Source organism: Neophocaena asiaeorientalis, unplaced genomic scaffold (assembly GCF_003031525.2).
Source record: "Neophocaena asiaeorientalis asiaeorientalis breed wild unplaced genomic scaffold, Neophocaena_asiaeorientalis_V1.1 scaffold365, whole genome shotgun sequence".
Taxonomy (NCBI): Eukaryota; Metazoa; Chordata; class Mammalia; order Artiodactyla; family Phocoenidae; genus Neophocaena; species Neophocaena asiaeorientalis.
This window is the reverse complement of record NW_020172773.1, coordinates 159829-184304: the sequence shown is the minus strand read 5'-3', so window position 1 is coordinate 184304 and position 24476 is coordinate 159829. Positions and strand designations below refer to the sequence as shown.

At 40.5% G+C, this 24476-nt stretch overlaps 1 protein-coding gene across 2 annotated transcripts in view; it reads left to right on the top strand.

Annotated features, from left to right (window-relative positions):
• Positions 1–14598, top strand: part of NCEH1 (neutral cholesterol ester hydrolase 1) — a 63839-nt gene extending 49241 nt beyond the window's left edge. For both annotated transcript variants that reach the window (XM_024740860.1, XM_024740861.1), the window contains exons 4-5: positions 9867–10038; positions 11654–14598. In XM_024740860.1, coding sequence (XP_024596628.1) covers positions 9867–10038; positions 11654–12271 — 790 coding nt within the window. In that variant the 3' untranslated portion in view covers positions 12272–14598. The remainder of the gene's footprint in view (positions 1–9866; positions 10039–11653) is intronic.
• Positions 14599–24476: the final 9878 nt, after the last annotated feature.

Genomic DNA, 24476 nt, shown 5'->3' with positions numbered 1-24476 from the left:
TAGCTCTCCCCTTCCCTCTGCCTCTCTCTGCCAGCTGCACTCCCATTCATAACTCATCTCCTTCTTGCCCCTACTCCAGATCGCAGACCTAAGAGAATCCTTGCTTCTCCAGTTCCTTGGAAGGGTTGGTCTCCTAAGTCATTTAGGCAGCTCTGACCCTGTGAATGGGAGCCTTAGAATCAGAGTGATGCTGTGGCTTCCTCCTCTGCAAATGTGGCACTGGACAACTCTGGACAGCTCCCCGGCCTCCCTGGATCCTCAGCTGGGCCTCCCAGATCACTCAAGGGCCCTTGATGCAGTTTTATAATGCAGGAACCTTCAAGTAAACGATTGTATCATCTGGCCTGGGTAGCTGGCCAGAGGAAGGCAGGGCTGTTTAAGCAGCTGAACTCCATTATGGAGCAAGGCCCTGCAGCTTGGTGCTGGTGAGCTGGTCTCAGGGCCTCTTCAGTGGTTTCCTGAGTAGCTGCAGCTCCTCAAAGGCCTGAGGAAAGGAGAGAAGGTGGACTTGTTTTACTTGGTACCATAAGGATTCTCCACACAAGCCTTATCCTCCAGGGCTAATGTAAGCAACTGGCAATATGCCTAAGCTCTTCCTACATGCCCTTCTCCACCTGTTAGCATCTGTCTCCAGTGAAACAGGTGTTCTTTGAAGTCTGTGCTTATCATAAAACAAAGAAGGATGGATAGGGTGGTTTTTTTTAATAAATTTATTCTATTTATTTATTTTTGGCTGCATTAGGTCTTCGTTGTGGCACGCGGGCTTTTCATTGTGGTGGCTTCTCTTGTTGCAGAGCATGGGCTCTAGGCGCACGGGCTTCAGTAGTTGTGGCTCATGGTCTCTAGAGCATAGGCTCAGTAGTTGTGGTGCATGGGCTTAGTTGCTCTGCAGCATGTGGGATCTTCCCGGACCAGGGCTTGAACCTGTGTCCCCTGCATTGGCAGGCAGATTCTTAACCACTGCTCCACTGGATAGGGTGTTTTTAAGGAGATTTTTTTTTTTAAAAAGAACTAAAATATAGAGGGGCTGTGCTTTCATCTTCACTTTCCACTGCGCCAAATCTGTTCAATGTAGCATCCGGTTTATCAGCAGATAAGCATCACAGCAGTGGGCAATTACTATTACTCAAGGCTGTGTAATCTCAGGCAAGTCACTTAACCTCACGTGCAAAATGGGGTTAGGAATCTTTCCTGTGTATGTCAACGTGAGCTACTGGGAACAAGAATCATGTCCTCTTTTCTTTGGGCCCACCGCACCCAGTATATGGCTTAAACATGTATGCTAATAAGTAGATACACTTTGAGTTAGGTTAATGATTTCAGAGAGTTGTTATGAGAATCAGTTTGGACATTTGAGATAAAAGGGCTTCTGATATTCTAAATCACTAGACAAGACTGAAGGGTTATTGCTCTAGCCCATAGGACAGAAAGGTCATAGGACAGAAAGGTCCAACTTAACTAATTTATTTATCAACGTGTTTGGAACTCACAGTATTTTTCTTTGCAGAAATAATGAGCTAAGGTGATTAGGATCCATCCAGGTGAGCCAGCCCACAAAGAGCCACATAACCTATGCTCTAGTTGAGGTATAGCCAACATCATATGACCGTGATGTTTCTCTTGGAAAGTATGTTCAGAGGTCTAACTTGGGACCTCTTCTCACTGCTCACCTCTTTCTTTTATTCCATAAACGCCTATTGAATTCCTGTTATGTGCCAGCTACTGTGTTAAATTCTGGTGGCATAACAGTGTGAGTAAGAGAGGCATAATTTCTGTCCTCGTGGAGTTTACAATCTAGATGAGAAATCAAACCTTGAACAAGTAATATTAAATGTGATAAGTGATGTGAAGTAGTAATGGAGGCATCGAGTAGGTAAGATCTTACCTAGTTTGAAGGGTTTGAATCGAGCTCCTAGGGATGAGCAGAACCTAGTTAGACAGAATGAATTGGTCATGGAAGTCCAAAGTGGTGTAATGAGAGGGCTTGGGAGGATGGGAGGAGGCAGAGAGCATTAAGGGAATGAAATATGAGAGAAGACAGATGAGGGGACCTATGCTTCTGGCAATGACTAAGGAAAATAAGAAATAAGGGTGGATAATCCTGAGAGCCTTCACAAGGATGGTGGACTCTTGGTTCTCTTGGAATTCCTTCTCCTAGCAGGGAGGTTGTCTGCAGACAGCTTCTCCTTATCCTTGAGGCCAACAGGAGTGGGTAGTGGTGTCATGGCTTTACTTCATGTAGGGAGTGGCCTTGTGGAAGGTTAGATATAATCTGAGGAAGCTGGTAGGCAAGGGTTGGGGGGCAGCCCTGGTGATGGAATCACTTCACATGAAGCAACACCAGGAGCTGGAATTTCTGAGTTTACATCACTGCTATTGGCTCAAGATTCTGGGAACAGATCCAACAACTGAGGTAGACAAAGATCTCAAGGTATAAAAATAGGCCATGACTTCTATTTAGTAGCTTCTACAACACTATGCTATTTTTACACATAATTGCACAGTAAGTATTTATGAAATAAATGGAAGAGTTCATCTTATCATACCCAAGATACATGGATGTATCCTCATTTACATAATCTGGGAAGGAAGTTTATATTCATGTTTATTTTCATAAACTTCATTGCAGTTTATAATATGGTACCTTTTTACCTGTAGTTTATATAATAAAACACAATACTAGAACCATAAGACATCAGGAAAAAGGAAGATTTAATTTCTTTCTTCTTTTTTTTAAAATTAATTAATTAATTTTTATTTTTTTGGCTGTGCCGGGTCTTAGTTGCAGCATGCCAGGTCTTCGTTGAGGCATGCAGGATCTTTTGTTGCGGCGTGAGGGCTCTTCGTTGTGGCGCGCAGGTTTTCTCTTCTCTAGTTGTGGCATGTGGGCTCCAGAACGTGTGGGCTCTGTAGTTTGCTGCCTGTGGCCTCTCTAGTTGAGGCGTGTGGGCAAAGTAGTTGCGGCGTGCAGGCTTAGTTGCCCCGCAGCATGTGGGATCTTAGTTCCCCGACCAGGGATCGAACCCATGTCCCCTGCATTGGAAGGCTGATTCTTTACCACTGGACCACCAGGGAAGTCCCTAATTTCTTTTTTTTAAAATTTATTTATTTTATTTATTTAATTTTGGCTGTGTTGGGTCTTCGTTGCTGCGCGTGGGCTTTCTCTAGTTGAGGTGAGCGGGGGCTGTTCTTCGTTGCGGTGCTCGGGCTTCTTATTGCGGTGGCTTCTCTTGTTTTGGAGCACAGGCTCTAGGTGCGCAGGCTTCAGTAGTTGTGTCACATGGGCTCAGTAGTTGTGGCTCGCTGGCTGTAGAGCACAGGCTCAGTAGCTCTGGCGCACAGGCTTAGTTGCTCCACGGCATGTGAGATCTTCCTGAAGCAGGGCTTGAACCCATGTCCCCTGCATTGGCAGGCGAATTCTTAACCACTGCGCCAGCAGGGAAGCCCCCTAATTTCTTTTTTTTTTAAAGATAAAATGCTAATGTACAGCGTGGGGAGTATAGTCAGTAATATTGTATTAACTATGTATGGTGACAAATGGTAACGACTTATTGTGGCAATCATGTCATAATGTAACATAGTGCCATAGATCATGGCACTATGTTGTGTCCCTGAAACTAATATAATATTGTATGGCAATTATACTTCAATTACAAAAAGATAAAATGTGAGATAATAACAAAGTAGGCATGTCAGATATTATTAAATTCTACAAGGCATTTACTTTGCTTTTTTTGGCTGTCAAAAACGGTTTCAAGTTGTGTTTTGCTTTTAACTAAGTCTGTATGACACTAAAACTCTCTATTTTGTGTCAGTGGAGACCTATTCCCATCCACCAAATATCAGGTGGCACTATGCACAGAGAACTTAAAACTTGACAGAGCTGTAAAGAAGAACGTTGCTCACATAGATAGAATAGAAGCTGGACCACGTATCTTAGTCTGCTGCTAACAGAGTTATAAGCAATGGGACTTTTATGACTCTGTCCTGCTCATCCATAAAATTAGAGGAGTACAAGCTGACAAAATCACAGAGCTTCTAGAGGCACAATACAACGCACATCTCGATAAATAGTTGTTCAAACAAGATACTCTGGAAGACACGAGCCACGGTGACCTAGCTGTGACTCTCCCTCTGCTCCTTTTCCTTCTCTTCTTCCCAGACCAGCACACAGAAATCCTCATGCCTCACCCCAACCTGGGCAGCCCTGGGAGATGGGCAGACTGAATTCCTCAGGGTTCCCCTCCAAGAAAGGGAAAATTTGTCCTAAACTTTCCTTTTACTCAGTCCAGGCTACCTTATTAGCAAACCCAAAGGCCAGTGTTACAAATAATTTATTAATGCTACAGAAAGATAATATTGAGGCTTCTTTTAAGAAGTAGGTTGTTTTAGTTCCTTCACTATCGTTAACTAATGAATCTCCTTTTTAGACATATTAAGCTAATGTCTTCTTGGCTCTGTTTTCTACTAACATTAAAAAAAAAAATCTACTGGTTTCTCTCCTGTGGTTTAGGTCTTTTAGAATTTGGGCAGGGGGAGGGGGCTTGGAGCTGTACAGAAAGCCTGTGCTGCACTCTGCAGCGAGGTTGGGAAGCCTAGTTCCACCCACACCTGAGCCCAGAGCTCTGTTTAGCTTCTGAAATCACACAGAGAAAGGAGGTCCGACGGACATGGACCCAAGCCTGCTTGGGATTCTGTAGCCACCTGAGGGAATGTTTGGCTCTCTCTTCCCCCATGAGGTTAAAGGCGAGGTTTATATCTGAATTGGGGAGGGGAGGCCTGGGGAGCTCCCTGCCGTGTCCATAGAGACGTCTCAGGAAGTCTTAACTCGTAAACAGCGTCAGAGCATCATATCATTTACACGGATCACAATTCTAGGTTCAATCAGTCCTAGGATTTTGGTGACACATCCTGACATCTGTCAGTTCTTTTGAATGTACTTATTATCCATTCAGCCAAGCCTTTGGTAAGCTGGGCTCTGCCTTGCTGAATGACTGGTAGTCAAAGCTATTTCGAGAGCCAATTTTGAGAGTAGAAACAGAAAGGAAGACCCTTCCTCAATCTTTATGCACAAACCTCATTGCACAAATGGAAAGAGAAACAATTATCCATTCACAGTCTTTCCACTTTTATGTAATTTTATTATATATTCTTTTAATGGAAAGGAAGCTTCTACCTATTAGAGGAATAAATAGATTCTTCCCCTGGAGTTGTCCCTCTCAAATAACACAATATGACTGTAACTGTTGATTTGTTTCAGATAACCCCTACTGATATGGGTTCTTTAAGACTGAGGAGAATGTTAACCTTTTTATGTTCTCAAGATGAATCTACTGAGCTCTTCTTGGGAGACAGTGAAAAAGGAAAAGAAAAACAAAAGAAGGCCAAAATGGAATGTGATTTTATCTCACTCCTGAATCAAATAGGAGTATAATTTCATTCCGGAATATCACATGTACCTTTCACCTAACTGGCACTACGTGAAGAGAACTCAGTGTCCTTGCCCGCTGCAGAAGACTGTCTCAGTGTTTCCAGGCTAGGTTATTTTGAGGGAGAATGCACTTTACAGCACTCTTAGAACACTAGTATTATTCAGGGCTTCCACATCCATAGTCTTGGAAGCAACTCACATTTTCCTTCAACTCTGGGCTTGTGTATCTGCCTTTGACTTAAGGAAGAATTTGTCAGTCTTTCTGAGCATTGCTCCATCTCCCTGGTCACTAACAAAGTAGATAATAAAGTAATAGGTTGTAGAAATGGTGCTGCTTATTCCAGGTGGGTATACATCGAAATCTAGTACATAGCTGTGTGACTTTCCGTCTACTCCTAGAGGAAGTTGACATGTCTGTTATGACCTATTGTAAGAGAGACTTTGAGGGCTTAAAGAAAGGAGAGTTACTTTTGGCTGGGCTCTTAGAAGATTTCATGGAGGAAGTGGCATTTGAGATGAGACTTAAAGAATGGCAACATTTGATGAGAAATTGCTGGGGGAAGGGCACAGGGGATGGAGAGAAGGACCAATGCATTGGGAACAGGAACAGGGAGTTGTGTTCAGAGGAGAGTGACAGTATGGTTGGATTCAGTAATATTTCTAAACCCTGGCTGCACATTAGAATTACTTGGGGGAATTTTTCTTCAAATATAGTTATGCTGGGCCCCACCTCAGATCAAATAAATTGGAATGTTTTGTAGAGGAGCTCAAACCTCAGTGTTTTTTTCATAAAGTTCCCAAGATTATCCTAAGGTGCATATAGAGTTGAGAAACTCTCAGCTATGCAGAGCATACAGGCAGGCAGTCCTTGGAGATGTGCCCGAAGAGTAGGTGGGTTAGGAACAATTTCTTTTTTTAAATGTTTTTTAAAGGCACATAGCTTATTACTTTTCCCACCATAAGAGTATGTAATAAAATATGACATATTTTATATGTAAAAAGTATAAAATAAATCTCTAAAATTTTGTTTGGGACAAATAAAAATATCTTATTAAAGATGTACCATGTGCCAGGTACTCTGCCAGGTGGTTTGTTTTAAGAATATTGCAAAAACATTGAAATCATGAGAGAAGTTATGGGATGTCAGAAATCTACAGTTTTGAGAACTTACTGCTTTGGTGAGGTAGTGAAAACACACACACATACATTTAAAGGCTGTGGGTTTGGAAGAATGAGAATATTTTAAAAGGGGGCGGCATGTGGATTTTGAAGTCAGTTGTGAATTCAGATCACAGCTTTGCCACTTACTAGCTGTTGTAGACTAGTTATGCATCCCCCTTGAGCCTCATGTTTTCATCCTTAAACCCACAGGTTTGCTCTGAGGTTTGAGTACCTGGTGAGTACCTGGTGAGGTACCTCACCTAGCAGGAAAAAGATAATTTTTATAGAGTGTACATATTTATTAAATTGAGTAAACCTCATTCCTGACTTTACACCACATTTTGTTCTTCTAGTGGGAGGCACCTGCAGTAATAGGTAGGTAGAAGCTGACACTGCAGAGTCATGTATCCTGCACTGAGCTGGGCAAATTGAGACTGTATGTGCCACAAATTCATCAGGTGCTTTCACTCAAGATCTACAATTAAAAAAAAAAAGGCAGAATCCTCTTTCAGTACTTCGCAGGGACACAGCCTTGAACAAAAGCATCAGATAAATGTATTTATGCATGCTTTCTTTGACTACACCACTCATAAATCACCTCCTGACTCTCAGTATTCTGTGTCTATAATGATATTACAGAACTTTCGTGATACTTCTCAGGTCAATTTCAAGCTACTTTGAAGGCTCATCTTAAAAATATCTAGGGCTTCCCTGGTGGCGCAGTGGTTGAGAGTCCGCCTGCCGATGCAGGGGACACGGGTTCGTGCCCAGGTCTGGGAAGATCCCACATGCCGTGGAGGGGCTGGGCCCGTAAGCCATGGCCGCTGAGCCTGCGCGTCCGGAGCCTGTGCTCCGCAACGGGAGAAGCCACAACAGTGAGAGGCCCACGTACCTTAAAAAAAAAAAAAAAAAAAAAAATCTAGTTTCACTACATCCTTCAGTCCATGAAAATAGTATCCCTTCTTAATGTATAAAACTAGAGAATGTTTCCAGAATGAACAAAGATAAGGGGAGGAGGGCTTAGGAGATAGATCTTCAAGGGCACCAGAAGGACTAGGATGTTTACTCTGTTATCTGAGCCAGTTATTAATCAACTCATAAGATTTGAAGTAGTAGCATATATTTTAGATTACCAGTTCCTCTTTTTTGTGCAGTACACGGGCCTCTCACTGTTGTGGCCTCTCCCGTTGCGGAGTTCCTCTTGATTCAAAGTCATTAAGACCTTTTGTGAAACAACATCTGAAAATTTGATTCACGTATGTGTTCTAGCAAAATATGTTCTGACCTCTTGGGCCACTAGCAAGATAGTCTATCATGCTATCTGGAATCTTCCTGAGACAAAATAGCCTTTATTTTCACACCTTGAGTCATGAAGTGCATTTGTTCTTATTTCATTGAAAGAATTAAGAATTCAGCTTGGTAATATTGAAAGTAACAAATTGAGACCTCATCCCGGAACTGAGGGTAAATAGAATCATATGAGATGACTCCACCTATTGGACAAAAGGGTGTACTCCTACTCCTTTTACCCATTATTAATGAATGAAATAAAGTAGCAGCAGCTTCACTAAGACATTGTGAAAGTCAGCTGGAGAAAAAATATTTCAGATGATTACTTGATCATCACAGATGGAAAAAAAAGAAATTAGAAAACTTATTTTATCTGTTATAGGGCAACCACTAAGGGAATTTCTTATTGCATTTTGTGTTTTAAAAATGTAGTCATTCCTGAAAGAGCAGATCTACATTCACTACTTATCAAAGTATTTGATTGTATCGACACAGAATGTCAAGATTTTTTTTTTGGCTGCGCTGTGCAGCTTTTGGGATCTTAGTTCCCTAACCAGAGATCAAACCCGTGCCGCCTGCAGTGGAAGCACGGCGTCCTAACCACCGGACCGCCAGGGAATTCCCAGAATGTGAAGATATTTAATTAACTATCTGGAATTTAGATGGGGGAAATGAATGACCTTATATAGAGTAGTATAGAGAAAACTAGTTTCTGAGAATAAATATGCTCATTACAAATTGGAAATCAAAAGACTTGAGTATAAGCTGACTATTATTAGGTTTTAATTAATTAGTTCCTATCCTACCTTGTTTTGATTTGTGTTTGGCTTATTTTACAAATCACGTAGTTTTTCTATGCCTCAGTTTCTTCACTTGCAAAATGAAGGTATGTTAATACTCAGAAAAGTTTTACTAGATGCATGATTATGTGCTCAGCACATTGATAGATATACACTGGAAACACATAGTCCCTGATATCGGAGAACACACTCTTAAGAGGAAATACGGAAAGAAATCATGTTACTATGAGGCAATATGAACAATATACCCCAGCACATAGAAGTATCAAGGAATGGTAGCCAGCTGAGCCCCAGAAGCAAGTGGAGTTGTAGTCAAGGAGAGCTTCCTGGAGAAGGCAAACCCTCAAGTAAAGCTTAAAGGATGAGTGAGAAGTAAGGAGTGTGGAGGATGAGAGGGCACCTCAAGCCGAGACTACCAATGGATTTGTAAGGTGATATTATATATAGGTGGGGCATTTGACAAAACCAGGGCTCTTGGGGCTCTTAAGGGAATCTGAATCCTACTAAGTGTACAGAGCAGGATCCCAGAGGGACTCTAATCTTGCAAAGTGGGGCAGTAGGAGAAGCCCCAGAAGTGTCCCAGCAGGCCTGCCATGGGCCATCTGGAAACTTGGTTTCCCTTTTGCTGGTTGACAGCTGACGTTTTAGTTCCAGCCTTCCAGGGAGCAGATACATTGCTTGGGTTTAATGTCGGGCTGGCATGACCTCTTCAATGGAGTACAGTTTTACTATATTTATCAAGTAAATCATGAAGAATACCATATGCACTCATTAAACTTGAGACCAATGAAGTGGTTAGTGCTGCCGAGTCACCTTCTAACCCAGAGGTGTTGTGAACGGAACACTGACTTCCAGAAATAAAATTCCAGAACCTTTTGTGGGTCTGTCTATATTTTAATAATCAACATCTGCCTTTTACTTCAAAGTTTTCTTTTTGCCTTGGTGGTGGTTGTAGGTTTTTGTTTTTGTTTGTTTTGTTTGGTGGCCCACAGTAAAAATTACTATGACAAAATCATGACTTTTTAAAAGTATTTGAATTGCAAGAAAATGGTTTATTTTTATATTTATTATAATTCCTTACCTGTTTGTTTCTGGCTTCAAAAGAACCAGTTTCCCCTTAAACTTTAAATGGCCTCTAAAGACTTGGTGAAGTCCTTAAATGAATACAACTTTTGTCTTCACAGATACAGGCTAGTTCCAAAGGTTTATTTTCCTGAGCAAATTCATGATGTTATACGTGCCACAAAGTACTTCCTGCAGCCAGAAGTCTTACACAAGTATTCAGTTGACCCAGGCAGAATCGGAGTTTCTGGTGACAGTGCTGGTGGGAATTTGGCGGCTGCCCTGGGCCAACAGGTAACAGAGAGCCCTGAGGTGCTGGTGGAAGGAGAGCATGTGATAATGTTCAACAGATCGTCCACTAGGCATGGCAAAGGCCTAGCTGGGTGGGCTGGTCACTTGGGGGCCAAGTAATTCAGATGACTGCACTTGGCAAGCTCTCAGAGATCTTTTGAAGTAGGAAGAGGGGTCATTGAAAGAATTGTAATCTCTGAGTCCTTGGAAGGGCCCTGATTACAATTAAGGTGAGTAATGTGAGAGGAGGGCTAACATTTTAGAGGGCTCCCTTACTCCTCAGGGCTATGCATGGAAATTAAGTATCTTCTGCTCCTTTTCCATGTTGGACTTACAAAACAAGATAATTTTGCTTAAATTCCAATTGCTAAGGTTGTTTCCTTAAACTTTGAGCCAAATTAAAAAATTTAAAAGTGTTTCCCAAAGGTTTTCTTTTACTATAAAAGGAAGAGTTAAATGGTTCATCCACTTTATTTTTATTTTTTTAACATCTTTATTGGGGTATAATTGCTTTACAATGGTGTGTTAGTTTCTGCTTTATAACAAAGTGAATCAGTTATACATATACATATGTTCCCATATGTATTCCCTCTTGCGTCTCCCTCCCTCCCACCCTCCCTACATCCACTTTAAATGTTACAATACAAGTTAGTCTGAGCTTTAGCTGGTTAAATTCTTTGAAAACTGTCTAGCTCTAGTAACATCTCCAATTTTGGGCAGCTGTGTAGACTCAAAGATAAGTACATTTTCTTCCTTTTCTGGGTTAAATAATTTAAGAATAGCATCTCTGTCTTCTTACCTCCAAATTTCTTTTGGCATTCTCAGATAGCATCTGCCTTTTCATTTGTGTCATGTCCTGATTTCTTCTCTTTTGCTATAAATAAAGAACTTTGTCCTCCGCTTGGCATTGGTGGGTTTGCTATCCACACGTCCAAAGCAGTAAGAAGAAAGTCCTGGTACAGTGGGGAGAGCCTCATGGGCTTTAAAACTGGCCACAATCAGGATGGAATCCAGGCCCCACTGTGAGAGCTGTGGGGCTTTGGCAAGTCCTCTCACCTCTCTGAGCCTCAGGAAAATGAGGCTCATGCCATTTGGTTGCAGGGCTGTTGCCAGGATTTAGTGATATGAGGTATATACAGTTCTTGGCACACATTAATAATACTATTAACTGATCATTTCCTCCTGCTTTTACAGAGCAGTTGCATCTTCCCTCGGGATGGGTTCTAAAGTGCGGTGTGAAACAAAATTGTATGGCTAACGTTACCTTGAAGATTGTTTAGCTGCTTGTGAAACACAGTGACCTAGTTAGCTGCCTTTTAGATGGGGGTTTAAGGACCTAAGAGATCATGTACCTTTGAAGTGTTCACTCAGAACTATGAGTTGCAAACATCACACCTTTCTCAGTAAATATCCAGCAGCTTGAAGGGTGCTGGTAGTGGTGGCGATGGGGAAGTATTTATTTTTAAAACTACATTCCTTAATACCATGCCTGGTAGAAATGTAACACTTATACCCCTTTGATTGAGTCAAGGTAAAGCACTGGGCTACTTTAAAAGGTATGGTTTCTGTAAAAGAAGCCATTCAAAATGAAATAATGTGTTCGCTTTTTCTTCTCCAGTTTAATCAAGATGCCAACCTAAAAAACAAGCTCAAAGTGCAAGCTTTAATTTATCCAGTTCTTCAAGCTTTAGATTTTAACACACCCTCTTATCAGCAAAATGTGAACACCCCCATCCTGCCCCGTTATGTCATGGTGAAGTACTGGGTGGACTACTTCCACGGCAACTATGACTTTGTCCAGGCAATGGTAGTTAACAATCACACTTCACTTGATGTGGAAGAGGCTGCTGCCCTCAGGGCCCATCTAAACTGGACATCCCTCTTGCCCGCATCCATCACAAAGAACTACAAGCCTGTCATGCAGACCACCGGCAACACCAGGATCGTCCAGGAGATCCCTCAGCTGCTGGATGCCCGCTCAGCCCCACTCATCGCAGACCAGAAAGTCCTGCGGCACCTCCCAAAGACCTATATTCTAACCTGTGAGCACGATGTCCTAAGAGACGATGGAATCATGTATGCAAAGCGTTTGGAGAGTGCAGGTGTGGAGGTGACCCTTGATCACTTTGAGGATGGCTTCCACGGATGCATGATTTTCACCAGCTGGCCTACCAACTTCTCAGTGGGAATTCGGACTAGGAATAGTTACATCAAGTGGCTGGATCAAAACCTGTAAAGGAGTGAAATTTCTAAGAGGCTTGAGCCCCTCTTGATCTCCTGCACCTGCTCTGGAAAGACATTCACTCTTTAGGTGACTAATTTCCCCTTGTTACTTGAGTTATGGAATCTCTATTCCCTGCAGACTTTCTGTTAATTTAATTTTAAAAAATGCTTTTGAGTAACATAAGTGCAAAAACATCTGAACCTGGTTCTCTAAGTGAGCCAGTCTCTGTTCTTGTTTTAACCAAATTTCTACTAACACCCACAGCTGCAGAAAGCAGGGCTAGGAGCTGGAAATAGCTTTGGGTCTTGCCTCCGTCAAGAAGTTCTTTGTGAAGAAATTCTACCAGCTGCGGATGACCTTTAATGAGTAAAAAGAAAATGTGGGCTCTTCAACTTGCTAGAGTTTACTTTGAATTAAGAACAGTGTTAAATGTGTTCACTTCAAGGTCAGTGCTGGCTACCAAGTGCCCTCTGTTCTTTATGGATGGATGGCTTTGTTTCCTGTGGGAATTTTGGCAGAGCTGTTCTAGCAAGGACAAGTTTCTCAAATGACTTTCCTCCTTTAGAGCGTTAATTTTATGTGATAGCTGTCTCTAAGTCCAGTTGGATTATGATAATACTTGAAAGTTACTTTCTACCACTATTATTAGAAAATATGAGGTTGCATGCACTGGATACCTGTACATCATTAAGTTTTTTGGTTATGCTGTCTCCCTGGTGGAGATCTTTTGGGAGCAGATTAATTTAGATTTAGAATAAATTTTCCGTTACAGAACAAGTAAAAACAGACAAATGAACCAACCTATTGTTTTCATAATGAATACTTCTCACATAAATTATCAAGAGTAGTGTGTATATATTTGGCATAGTCAGAAAAGAAGATACATTTAATATTAAAATTATGAAAAATACCTTTAGAGGGTCTAGTTTATTCCTGAAAACTCAACTTTTTCACTTACATGGCTTTAAAATGGGGCTATTTTGGTATATATAATGTACTGTATTATTTATTTTTTAAAGTTATTTAATGTTAATATATATAGCTAGAAAAGATTTTTCAGAATAAAGTCAGTAATGAATATTAAAAATAATGATTTTTTAAAAAACTACCTTAGGGTTTAAAAAAAACAACTTTAGAATTATATCCACATGTAATTTTATGGAAAGAGGTAAAATACCTATTAATATTACTATATATAAGGCCTAAATATTTTGATGTTTATATGCATATACAAATCACAATAATTAGAAACTATGACTACACCTAGTAAAGTCATCTAAGTTTATAGTTCAACAGCTTAGACCAGACACACATTGGTCATTTCTGCTCTCTGTGGTCGGAGGAACTACTTCATACTCTTCTGGGTGACACCCTTCATTATCGCCTTCCAAGTAGGTCTAAAGTTACAATAGACCAGGCTTAATTTCATGTGAAGCCTTCACTGCCTGTGGGACATCTTTGGCATAGAAGGAAACTCCAATTCTGATTTGACTTGTGTACCTTCGCCCTCCTTCCTGCCACTCTTCGTACTGCTGCAATCTGTGCTACTTTCAGGGACTGCAGAGAGCAGCTACACAGCCAAGTCATGATACAATAAATTTATCAGTGGAAAAAAAGTAGAGCCTTTTCACTCATTTGAAAGATGGGTATTTCCTACTTATGAGGATGAAATAACAAATGAATATATATGTGAAAGTGACTTGCACTATATCCCACCTCAGACCTTTCTTGAAGGTCTTCCTTGAAATTTTCCTTGGTATAATAATTGGGAATCATGATACACAAAAACCACTAGATACAAGAGAGGCTAAACCAACCAAAAATCTGAGTGCTAAGAATTCCTTTGGGAAGCATACAGAGTTTATATTGAAGATATTTTGGCTTGGAATCAGTTTATTTTGTTTTAATTTTTGTTCTTATAAAAAATGTTTATGCTCTGCAGATTGATTTTTTTAAGTGTTATGGCTTTGTTTTGTTTTCCTATTTTAAGAAAAAATGGATAGTCTTTTTATAATATCGTTGTTTGTGAAATGTGACCATAAATATATGAAGAAAAAATCTTGAAGTGCTACAAAATATAGTGAAGTGTAAATTAGTTACTGTTTTATCATTGATTTGTGAGGAAGTTAAGACTGTTGCATATCTTGGTGGATATAATATTTATGCATGACCTTTTAACCTTTGACTTTTTGCTTATTTCTCACTGCAAAGGGCAAGGCAGATTTTATGAAGGATTTTGGTAGCCAGTCTATTTTGTAAGATGAAAATCCACTGTGGAGGTAGGAAAGTATAAATCTGTTTTGATTCATGTTTGTAAATAAAATGTCTCCATCTGGAAATGTGCCTCTTTCACTTCCCCTCATCTCATTTTCTGGTTCCCCCCTCTCTTTCTCTTGGTATCCTAGATCCCTAGCCACAATTCAGCCCAAATCTTCTGCCCCCTGGAGTCCTCCAGCTGCCTTTCAATTACTGAGAGGTGACTCAGTGGCCTCTCTGATGACATCCGTTTCATGTCTGGATACAGTATGTGCTGCTCGTACTGGAAACCTGCCTTGGACTGGCTAGAATATTCATAAAAGTTAGGCAGTTAGGCAGGCCATGAGACAATTTGGGGACTTTCCATACACATATTAGGAAGGGTTGATCACAGTGCAAATGAATCTGGATTTGAACTAGTTCAGGCAAAGAAGTACTGATACCACTGAAGGCAAGTTTTCACATTGACTCTGTCATTACAATCAAAGCTAATAATTTCACGCTCGAGTTCATTATACTTAGTTCACTTCAATATCATAGGACTTTGTAAAACTTTTTTTTTCAAAGTAAATTGTTTGTGTTGGTTCTAAATGGTCACATATGTGTGGATAAATTAGATTTTCCTGTTCAGTTAGAGTTATTTTCATCTTCTCCAGCAAAACCTCTGGTGCGTGGCTATATTTTGCTGAAGGGATCCACTAATGGTTCCAACAGTTCTCCTTTAGGGCATTTAAAATGTACTCTATGTGTTTTAATATTGTTTTTTCTTGTGATTTTCATTCTTTTTTAATCCCCCATTTTTTTTAAAAAAACTAACATCTCATATTTTCCAGTGGATCCCCTATTTAAACATCTAGAAGATACTGATATTAGCATCATATTCACCAAATTTGAGATTGAAAATGTAAATATGATTTCCAGTAGGCATACATGTATTGTTCAGCCCTGTCACTCAGCATTTTGTGTCATTAGAGAGAGAGGCTGGTGACATTTTGTGTCTTGTTAGAAATGTCCCTACCAGATTTTCTCACCACTGGTATTTCAGATTGAGAGCTCCATCTTCTCACATAGGCTGCCTACCCAGACTAGCTATTTGTTACTGTTTTTCTGTCATAAGTGTAGAGTGGAGTTTTCCAGCTGCTACTTGACATGTGGTGTTGTAGTAGGTGGGCTGTAGAGGCAGATATGAGAATCCAGATGGCTCCTGTTAAGCCAGACATTAAAGAGTTGCAAACACGTAAAACAATGCCACACTTCTCACTCGTTTGTGTCTGGAAAATTTAGTGATTTTTTTCCACCATAGAATATAGCTTAAGGTAACATGTAATTAAGTACATGAATAACTATGTTTACAATTTCTCAGTTTTAATTCCTAATACAGTAAACATCAATAAAGTTCATATGAACAGAAGCTATTTGGGGTCCTCAATAATTTTTCAGAATGTAAGGTCCTGAGACCAAAACAGTCAAGAAGTGCTGTTGTACATCATCTATGGCAAGCCCTGTATTCTGTGCTAGGCTATATAGCCAGCCAACGCTGACCTTATCATCATGGGAGACACATGCCATATTTCTCTTACCTAATACTCTTCCCTCCACCCCGATGGCCTTTCTTTGCCCTTCCTTGTCTTCCTTTGCCAGCCTGCTCCAGGAAGCCCTTCCTAACTCCTCCCTCCTCAGGATATTTAGGTGTCCCTCCTCTGGTCCCACATTGCACTCAACACATGGCACGTAATTGGCTATTAGTGGGTCTGACTCCCTCACAAGACGGTGGGATCCTTGATGTGGGGTCATGTCAGCATCACTTTTGTGACCCCAGTGCCTGACACAGTGCCTCTCACAGAATAATCGCTCAATAAGTCTTTGCTGAACAAATGTTCTTATGTTGTTGCAATTAAAGCATAGTGTCCTTTTCAATGGCATGTAAAACTGTGCCTGGTGCTATTGTATATATTTGCTTATTTATATTCTTAAGACACAAATCTCTGTTTGTTTTGATTGTTTTCCCCCAGCAGATGTTTTCTTTCTACTCATGCATTAAAGACTTATTTGGTCAACAAATGAAATCCCGGAGCCCACAGAGTATTTTTAAAATTCAAGGCAACTGCCAGCAGAGGGCACTCTTGAAAGTAGATGGCGTTAGACATCCTCCACGCTGCTGCTTATATTTCACCTGGAATTTAAAAGATTTCCCAACAGCTTATAAAAGGTAAATAAAAAGACATGCTATATTTAATCACAGAATAAATTAAACTGAGTATTTTTTTAAAAATAGACTTTAAAATCCTCATAAGTACCTAGAGAAAAAAAGACTGCATTTTCAAAACAAAGAAAAACAAAACTAAAAAGCACTCACATTGATTCTTTGTTAAAGCATGACTCACCTCTCTGCCCACCAAAGTGCTTTGTCTTTTTTTTTTTACATGTTTTTATTCAAGGTAGGTATTTGCCATCCATTTGGAAAAAGGCTGTTCTACAGAAAAATGGTGTTCTACATTTTTGAAGGACCATTTAGTACAGTGGGAAATATAGGACCTTCATCTTTTGTTGTGCGCACTGGCCAAACCCCGCACTCAGCACCAGATGAATCCTTAGTTGGGAAGAAACTACCTTTGAAAACAATAAGTAAGGTAGAGCTAGATGGCCTTCAAAAGCTAAAGCACATTTTCAATTCAAACAACATTCAGCTGTGACATTTTCAGTATTGCCATACTTTTTTTTTTAATATTTAAATTTTATTTATTTCTTTATACAGCAGGTTCTTATTAGTTATCCATTTTATACGTATTAGTATTGCCATACTTTTAAAAACAGATATAATATGTTCCATGGTTAAGGGAAAAAACCTTGCCACTCAGCTCACGTGGAACAGAGGAAATGGAATGAACTAGAATTTAGGAAACCACAATTCCAGTTCCAGCTCTGCCAGAAATTTCTCAGTGAATTTAGGTAAGTCTTTATTGGTACCTTGGTTTCCCCATTTTAAATTTATCTAAACTTTTTTTTTTAACCTCTTTATTGGAGTATAATTGCTTTACAATGTTGTGTTAGTTTCTGCTGTATAACAAAGTGAATCAGCTATACGTATACATATATCCCATATCCCCTCCCTCTTGCATCTTCCTCCCACCCTCCCTATCCCACCCCACTAGGTGGTCACACAGCACCGAGCTGATCTCCCTGTGCGATGCAGCTGCTTCCCACTAGCTATCTATTTTACATTTGGTATCTAAATTCTCTTACTCCATGAAAATACTTGAAGCAGCTTATAATGTAAAAATACAATGAAATAGAGATATAGAAATAGGAGCTTATAGCCAAGGAAAAGAACAAAAATATGCCAAATAGAAAAATCAGTTGTGGTTAACTTCTGGTTTGGCTGATTCCCCTGGCAGTTGAGGAAAAAAGTAAAAAAACATGATTAGTGATTTGGCATTTCTGTCACTGTTTCTGAGGCATTCCAGTTTCTTAGGGTTGATGGTCTTTCCCTAAGACTGAATTCTAAAAGAAAATCCCTCCATGTGACTTAATGGAAAATCTCCTCAATTGTTTTAAAGCAAATACAATAGGAACTCTTACATAGCTATTTATTTAGTCAATTTCAATGAAAACTGAGGACATGGTTTTAAATCTCAGTGTATCCATATGTTCACTCAATGAAAGTTAATAGTGCTTACCTTACTGCCTGCCTCAAAGGACTATTTAAAAAATAAAGCTAAAGAAGGAGATTTTTTTTTTAAGTCATGAGTTTGTTAACCTGAAACAAATAGGCTGCCAGATATTTCTCCAGCAATGATGGGTTTATTCGGGATCAGCAGAGAATTGCAATTCAGGGTCTGCGGCTATGGTGATCCACATGCAAGTCCCAGTATGGCAGGGAAAGGAGAATACTCTTACAGAGAGGAAAAGGAAACTTGGGAGGACTATTTAGTAAACAACGAGTCCAGTGGCTTTCCATTGGTTGAGTCCTTGTGGGGAAGAAAAAGAGACTGTCTTCTTTTTGGGCTCTACTATCGCCACAGGGCACAAGAGCGCCCCCTTCTGGTCTCCCAACTCTATTTGATTGAGGTTTCTGTTCATTCATTTTTTACAAGTTAAATGTTAGATATTGTTAAATGTATCCCTCTAGGTATAGTAATAATAAGATGATCAGCTTTCTGTTCTTTTATTGATGCCAAGAGGGAAAATATCAGGGGCCATTATAGGTAAGGTACATAGGAAAATGATTAAAGGTTATACAAGACACTTAACTGGTTACCTCTGGGGAGTGAAGATAAGGGTCCTAGGGAAAGATCTTTTTCTCTACCTTGCTTCCCTCTGAAATTTTTGAATTTTTTATAATGACTATGCATTATTTAATATTTAAAAAGCATAAAAGAAAAGGCAATCTGCTCATAAATAATATCTATACAATCTAGAGTATGCAAAATAATGCCAAATATCTATTTATATTTCCTTTTAGTGGTGATTTAGTTCATCTCTTTGCAAGTCATCTCTTGCAAGAAACAGATACTCATTCAAGCTAGCTTAAGTAAAAAAGGGAGGTTTATTATAAGGATACAACCAGAAATCTTCTGTACATCCAAGATAAAAAATGAAAGATAGCCTGCTCTCACGGAGCTTGGTACAGAAAATTCAAGGAGCCAGTCTTCTTCCTCTGTCTCTCAGTGTATCTAATTTCTTCCTCTTTCTTCTTATCTTTCTAAATAACTAACTTCTCTCAGCAGATAGGCTTTCTTGGCTTGCTTTATGAATCCATCATAACTTTGTATGATCAAAAGTGACCATCAATTCTGGATAGGGTTAAAGCACCCACTACTGACTTTCTAAAATGTTTATGCCTCTTAAGCCAGCATTTGTCAAATGTGAATCTGCATTGGAACCACCTGAGGATCTTGTTACAACACAGATCCTAATTCAGTAGGTCTATGTGGGTCCTGAGAACCCTAGGTGATCCCCTGATGCTGCTGGTAGGCAGACCACACTCTGAGTAGCAAGGCCTACTAAAAATAGCAAGTGCACATTTCTGAGAGAAGGAATCTGGTTGGTGGCTAGCCAGCCAATGCTTTGGGTTGGATGCAATCACCTGGCCTGGGGTAACTATATGACATGCCCGCTTAGCATGAGCTATGGATGGAAGTAGAGCCTCGGAGAAAGTGGGGAGGCACCTCAAAACACAGACATTTTACTCTTGTCTGCATCTAAAGTTGCCACAAACATGACCCAGCTACATACAATAGAAAAACCCTCTCTCCCTGTTCCCAGTAGGTAGCAATCTAAATAAAGTCAGGTCCAAAGGTAACTCTGGTTTCTTCAGAGCTCACAACTTCATGATGAACATTCTTCCTTCAGGTTTGTTGCTGTCGGTTCCAGCTGTGGTTTCTCACCATTTTGAACTGATGGCATGATCAGTGGTTCCCAAACTTGAGATTCTGATTCAGTGAATCTGATGTGGGACCTGGGCATCGGGATTTTGAACAAACTTCACGGGTCATTCAGATGCATCATTGCACTCTGGTCTGAGACCACTAAACTGAGAAAAAAAAAGTCCTTTCCAGTGGAGTGGAGGGTGGGGGAGTGGAGGATAGTGTCCCTAACATTAAAATGCATGGATAACCATATGTTACATCAGTGGTTTTCAAACTTTAGCATGTATTAGAATCCTTTGGAAGGCTTGTTAAAACACAGACTCTTGCCCAGATTGCTGGCTCCCAAATTTCTGATTCAGTAGGTCTGGGACTAAGCCCAATAATTTATATTTTTACAAGGTCCCAGGTGACACTGTTGCTGCTGAGGCTGCACACATTGTGAGGGCCTCTGTGTTATATGATACCACTACTGATGATCACCTACCTCACAATCCTATGAGTATAGGATTGGTGGCAAGAGTGCATGTAAAAATTTACAGAATAACTTAGAGCTATAAAAATGTCCCTTAGTTGTCAGTGAATAACAGAGGAATGGATAGAAGATGGTTTCCATTCAGCTACTGGCTAATTTTTAAGGACCTAAGATAGAAAGGCCAAAGCTCACAGATGCATTATATTCTCCCTGCACACGAGGTGTATCAGTCAGAGTCCTGGCACGTGAGAGATAGCACACTTAAATTGGTTCATTTGAGAAGCATTTAACAAAGTGACTCTATGCAAAGATGTGGGTAGGGTTTAAGGAAACCAACAAGAGACAGGGCAGTACTCTGGGGCTGGTAGCAACAGGGAGCTGTTATCTAGCCCTAGAAACACAAAGGAAGGAAGTAATCCCCCATTCTAAGAGAGGGTGGCTGTGTGAAGAAAGCCTGGCATCCACTGTGTCTTTTTTTGTGTGTGTGTGGTACGTGGGCCTCTCACTGTTGTGGCCTCTCCCGTTGCGGAACACAGGCTCCGGACGCGCAGGCTCAGCGGCCATGGCTCACGGGCCCAGCCGCTCCGCGGCATGTGGGATCTTCCCAGACCAGGGCACGAACCTGTGCCCCCTACCTCGGCAGGCGGACTCTCAACCACTGCGCCACCAGGGAAGCCCTCCACTGTGTCTTTTGGTGGACCATCAGAGAAGGAACCAGGGAAGTAAATTCCCAAAACGTCATTCTTCTTCGGCCCTCTGTTCTCCTGCCCGTGCCTTCCCTGTTCTAAACTGGAAATGAGGGAGCCCATTCACGCAGTCCATATCAGTCAGACTCTGTGGGCCCCCAGCAGGATAGAGAAGGGTAGAGAATGGATCTGCAAATAGAAGACACCCAACACACAGGTTCTGTAGACTGAACCCCACATCTAGTGCTTTTGTAGCCCAGGGTTTAGTAGCAGAGATAAAAAGGAGAGGTAGATGTTTTCCATGTCAATTTCACACAGGCAGATTTTAGCTCTTTATGCTCTCTGAAGTAATTATACTTAAAAAAATAGTAGAAGTGATATTTAATTTAGGATGGCACTTAGCAGAAGTAATAGGTGTAGCTGTATTATGACATCTAGCCCTAGTGGTTACCCTGGCTCAAAATTTGTAAGCACAGTAACTAACAAAAAATACACTACTAGCCTTTCCTTTTAAGTATGAGTTTTAGGATCAAATGATTTTTCCTGCCTACTTCAGAGAAATAGCTTTGGCTTGTAGTAGGCAACAAAAGGACCTCATAAACTGTAATTCCAACATTCATAGGGATGAAGACTTCACTTAAACTGTCAGTTTACTGATCAGTCAAGAAAGAGAATTGTGCTTCTCTTCTATGGCCAATGAGGACTGTTCAGGCACAGAGGGACACAAGGATGGTACCTTCAGCAAAATATTGGGTCTTAAAATACCCTCTTCTCCTGTGGTCTCTCATTGATTCATTCATTCATTTAATAACTGCTGTTTCATCCCTCCTAAATGCCTGGCCCAGTTCCAATCTCTAGGGATCACTGGTAAACAAAGCACCTCCAGGCTCTCGAGGAACTTGCAATCCTGTGACGGAAATGCAAAAGTTAATGATATTCATCTAATTGTGAAAATAACTAAACATGTTCATAATAATCCATGGTTTACCAAAGCAGTTTTTTTACAGATGTTATCTTACTTAAGCCTCATTCAACTTGGGAAGTAATTTTAATTGTCCTGATTTTACAGGTAAATAACTGAGACTCTGAAAAGATGGGTACTGACCAGCGATTGGCGGAGATGGAACTGAATCCCAAGTCGTAGGATATACACCTCTGTGCTGGGCATTGCTCTGTAATTGCCATCTTTGTTTAAAAGCCAAATACACAGGAAAGGTAAAGTGTCAAGACAATTCCAAAATATAAGTCAACTTTAAGTGTGACAGGAATAGAGCACCTTGAGAGAACACAGAAAAGAAATAAGTATGTAATGAAAGTTGGCCTGGAAAAGAGGAAAACAGCATAAAAATAGAAGATGAAGGTCACCAACAGGCAACAGTCTCTGCGTTATAACTTCACTCAGCTCTGGCCCTGTTACCTACACAGTCTCCATGACTGCTGCCCCCAAGATTCATTTCCAGGCTTGAGTCTATAACCAGGTCAATTATAATTAAGCTGAATTACTTGTCTAGCTTTGCTGAGAGGGAGTGGGATACCAGGTTAATGTGATAAACAATGTTCTATCTGTCCTTGTGGTCAGCATTTGTTCTTTTCCTTGGGGCCATAATGAGTTTGTGCCCCAAACAGCACATGAAGTTCTATGTAGCCAATTAAAATGCCCTGTAAGTAGTCCCAACAGCATGTTTTGTTTTGGTTTTTTCCCAGTTTCCAAATTGGCATGGCCTAAAAGGGAGAGTTTTGAAAACAAGTGGGAACACTTTGTTGTCCATCAATGGAGACGTGCTCTATTTCCTCCATGGCTTACCTTACCAAGTTTGGTACATGAGACACCCAGTGAAGATTCAGGATGTATCAAAATCAAAGCACATGATAGAGGAACATGGAACATACTAAGTATTAACATCATGGTCTGGTTTGATTTTCAAGACTTTACTAAAAGTTGTGGATACATTTTGGTGATTTTAAAAGAACACTGAACATACCTTAAAAAATACTACATTCAAGCTACTCTGATTCATCTTCCATCTACAAACTATTTTCTATTTTACCTAAAGTACCAAGTGCAGAATAATTATTTTTTGGAACAATGCTATATAAACCTGAGGGAAACACTAATAATAGATATGATGTGCTGAATGCTTACGTATGTGATAAGCACATTGCAATATTTTTCCCTAACAATCTGCGATATCTTGTGCTTTGGGGATGAGGAAATTGAGAGGTTAATTAGCTTATCCAAGACCACATAGCTACAAAGTGGCTGAGATCAGGGACTTGAATCCAGATCAATTTAACTCTAAATCTGTGCTCTTTCATCACATCACTCTACCCCAAGGAGGTGAGTTTTCTTTTCTTCTTTTTTTTTTTTTTTTTTTTGTGGTACGCGGGCCTCTCACTGTTTTGGCCTCTCCCGTTGTGGAGCACAGGCTCCGGACGCGCAGGCTCAGCGGCCATGGCTCACGGGCCCAGCCGCTCCGCGGCATGTGGGATCTTCCCGGACCGGGGCACAAACCCGCGTCCCCTGCATCGGCAGGCAGACTCTCAACCACTGCGCCACCAGGGCAGCCCTGGGAGGTGAGTTTTCTGATCCCAAGCTCTGACTTTAAAGTCTTAAGGGCTGCATTGATTGTTTTGGACAGTGGGGGAGATCCTGTTAGAACAACTCATGATGGTTAATTTTATGTGTCAACTTGACTGGGCCACGAGGTGCCCAGATATTTGGTCCAACATTACTCTGAGTGTGTTTGTGAGGGTGTTCTTGGATGATATTAACATTTGAATTGGGAGACTGAGTAAAGCAGATTGCCCTCCCTAATGCGGGTAGGCCTCATCTAAACAATTGAAGGCCTGAATAGAACCAAAAGGCTGACTGCCTGTGAATAAAAAGGAACTTCTGTCTGCCTGACTGTCTTTGGGCTGGAGCATTGGTCTTCTCTGCTTTTGAACTTGGACTTGGACTAGAACTTACTCCATTGGCTTTCCTGGTTCTCAGGCCTTTGAAATTGAACTAGAAATATACCACCACCTCTCCTGGGTCTCAGCTTGCAGACTGTAGATCTTGGGAGGCCTCAGCATCCATAATGACATGAACCCATTCCTTATTATAAATATCTGAATATATATATATACATATAAATATATATATATATACATATATATATGTATGTATATATTCAGTTGACCCTTGAACAACACAAATTTGGACTGTGCAGGTCCACTTATAAGATACGTGGAGTTTTTTCAATAAATATAGTGCCTGTGTTTTCATTTTACAGATCTTTACATTAACAAAGTGTGGAGGAAAATTTGTGTTCGATTAGAGAGAACAATATGTGGAATCAACAGAACTAACGTTTGAGTCCCGATTTTATTCAAACTGTTTCAGCTTCCTGTCGTTGGGTGTCACTGATCAATTCCTTTTTTTTGAGGAAGAG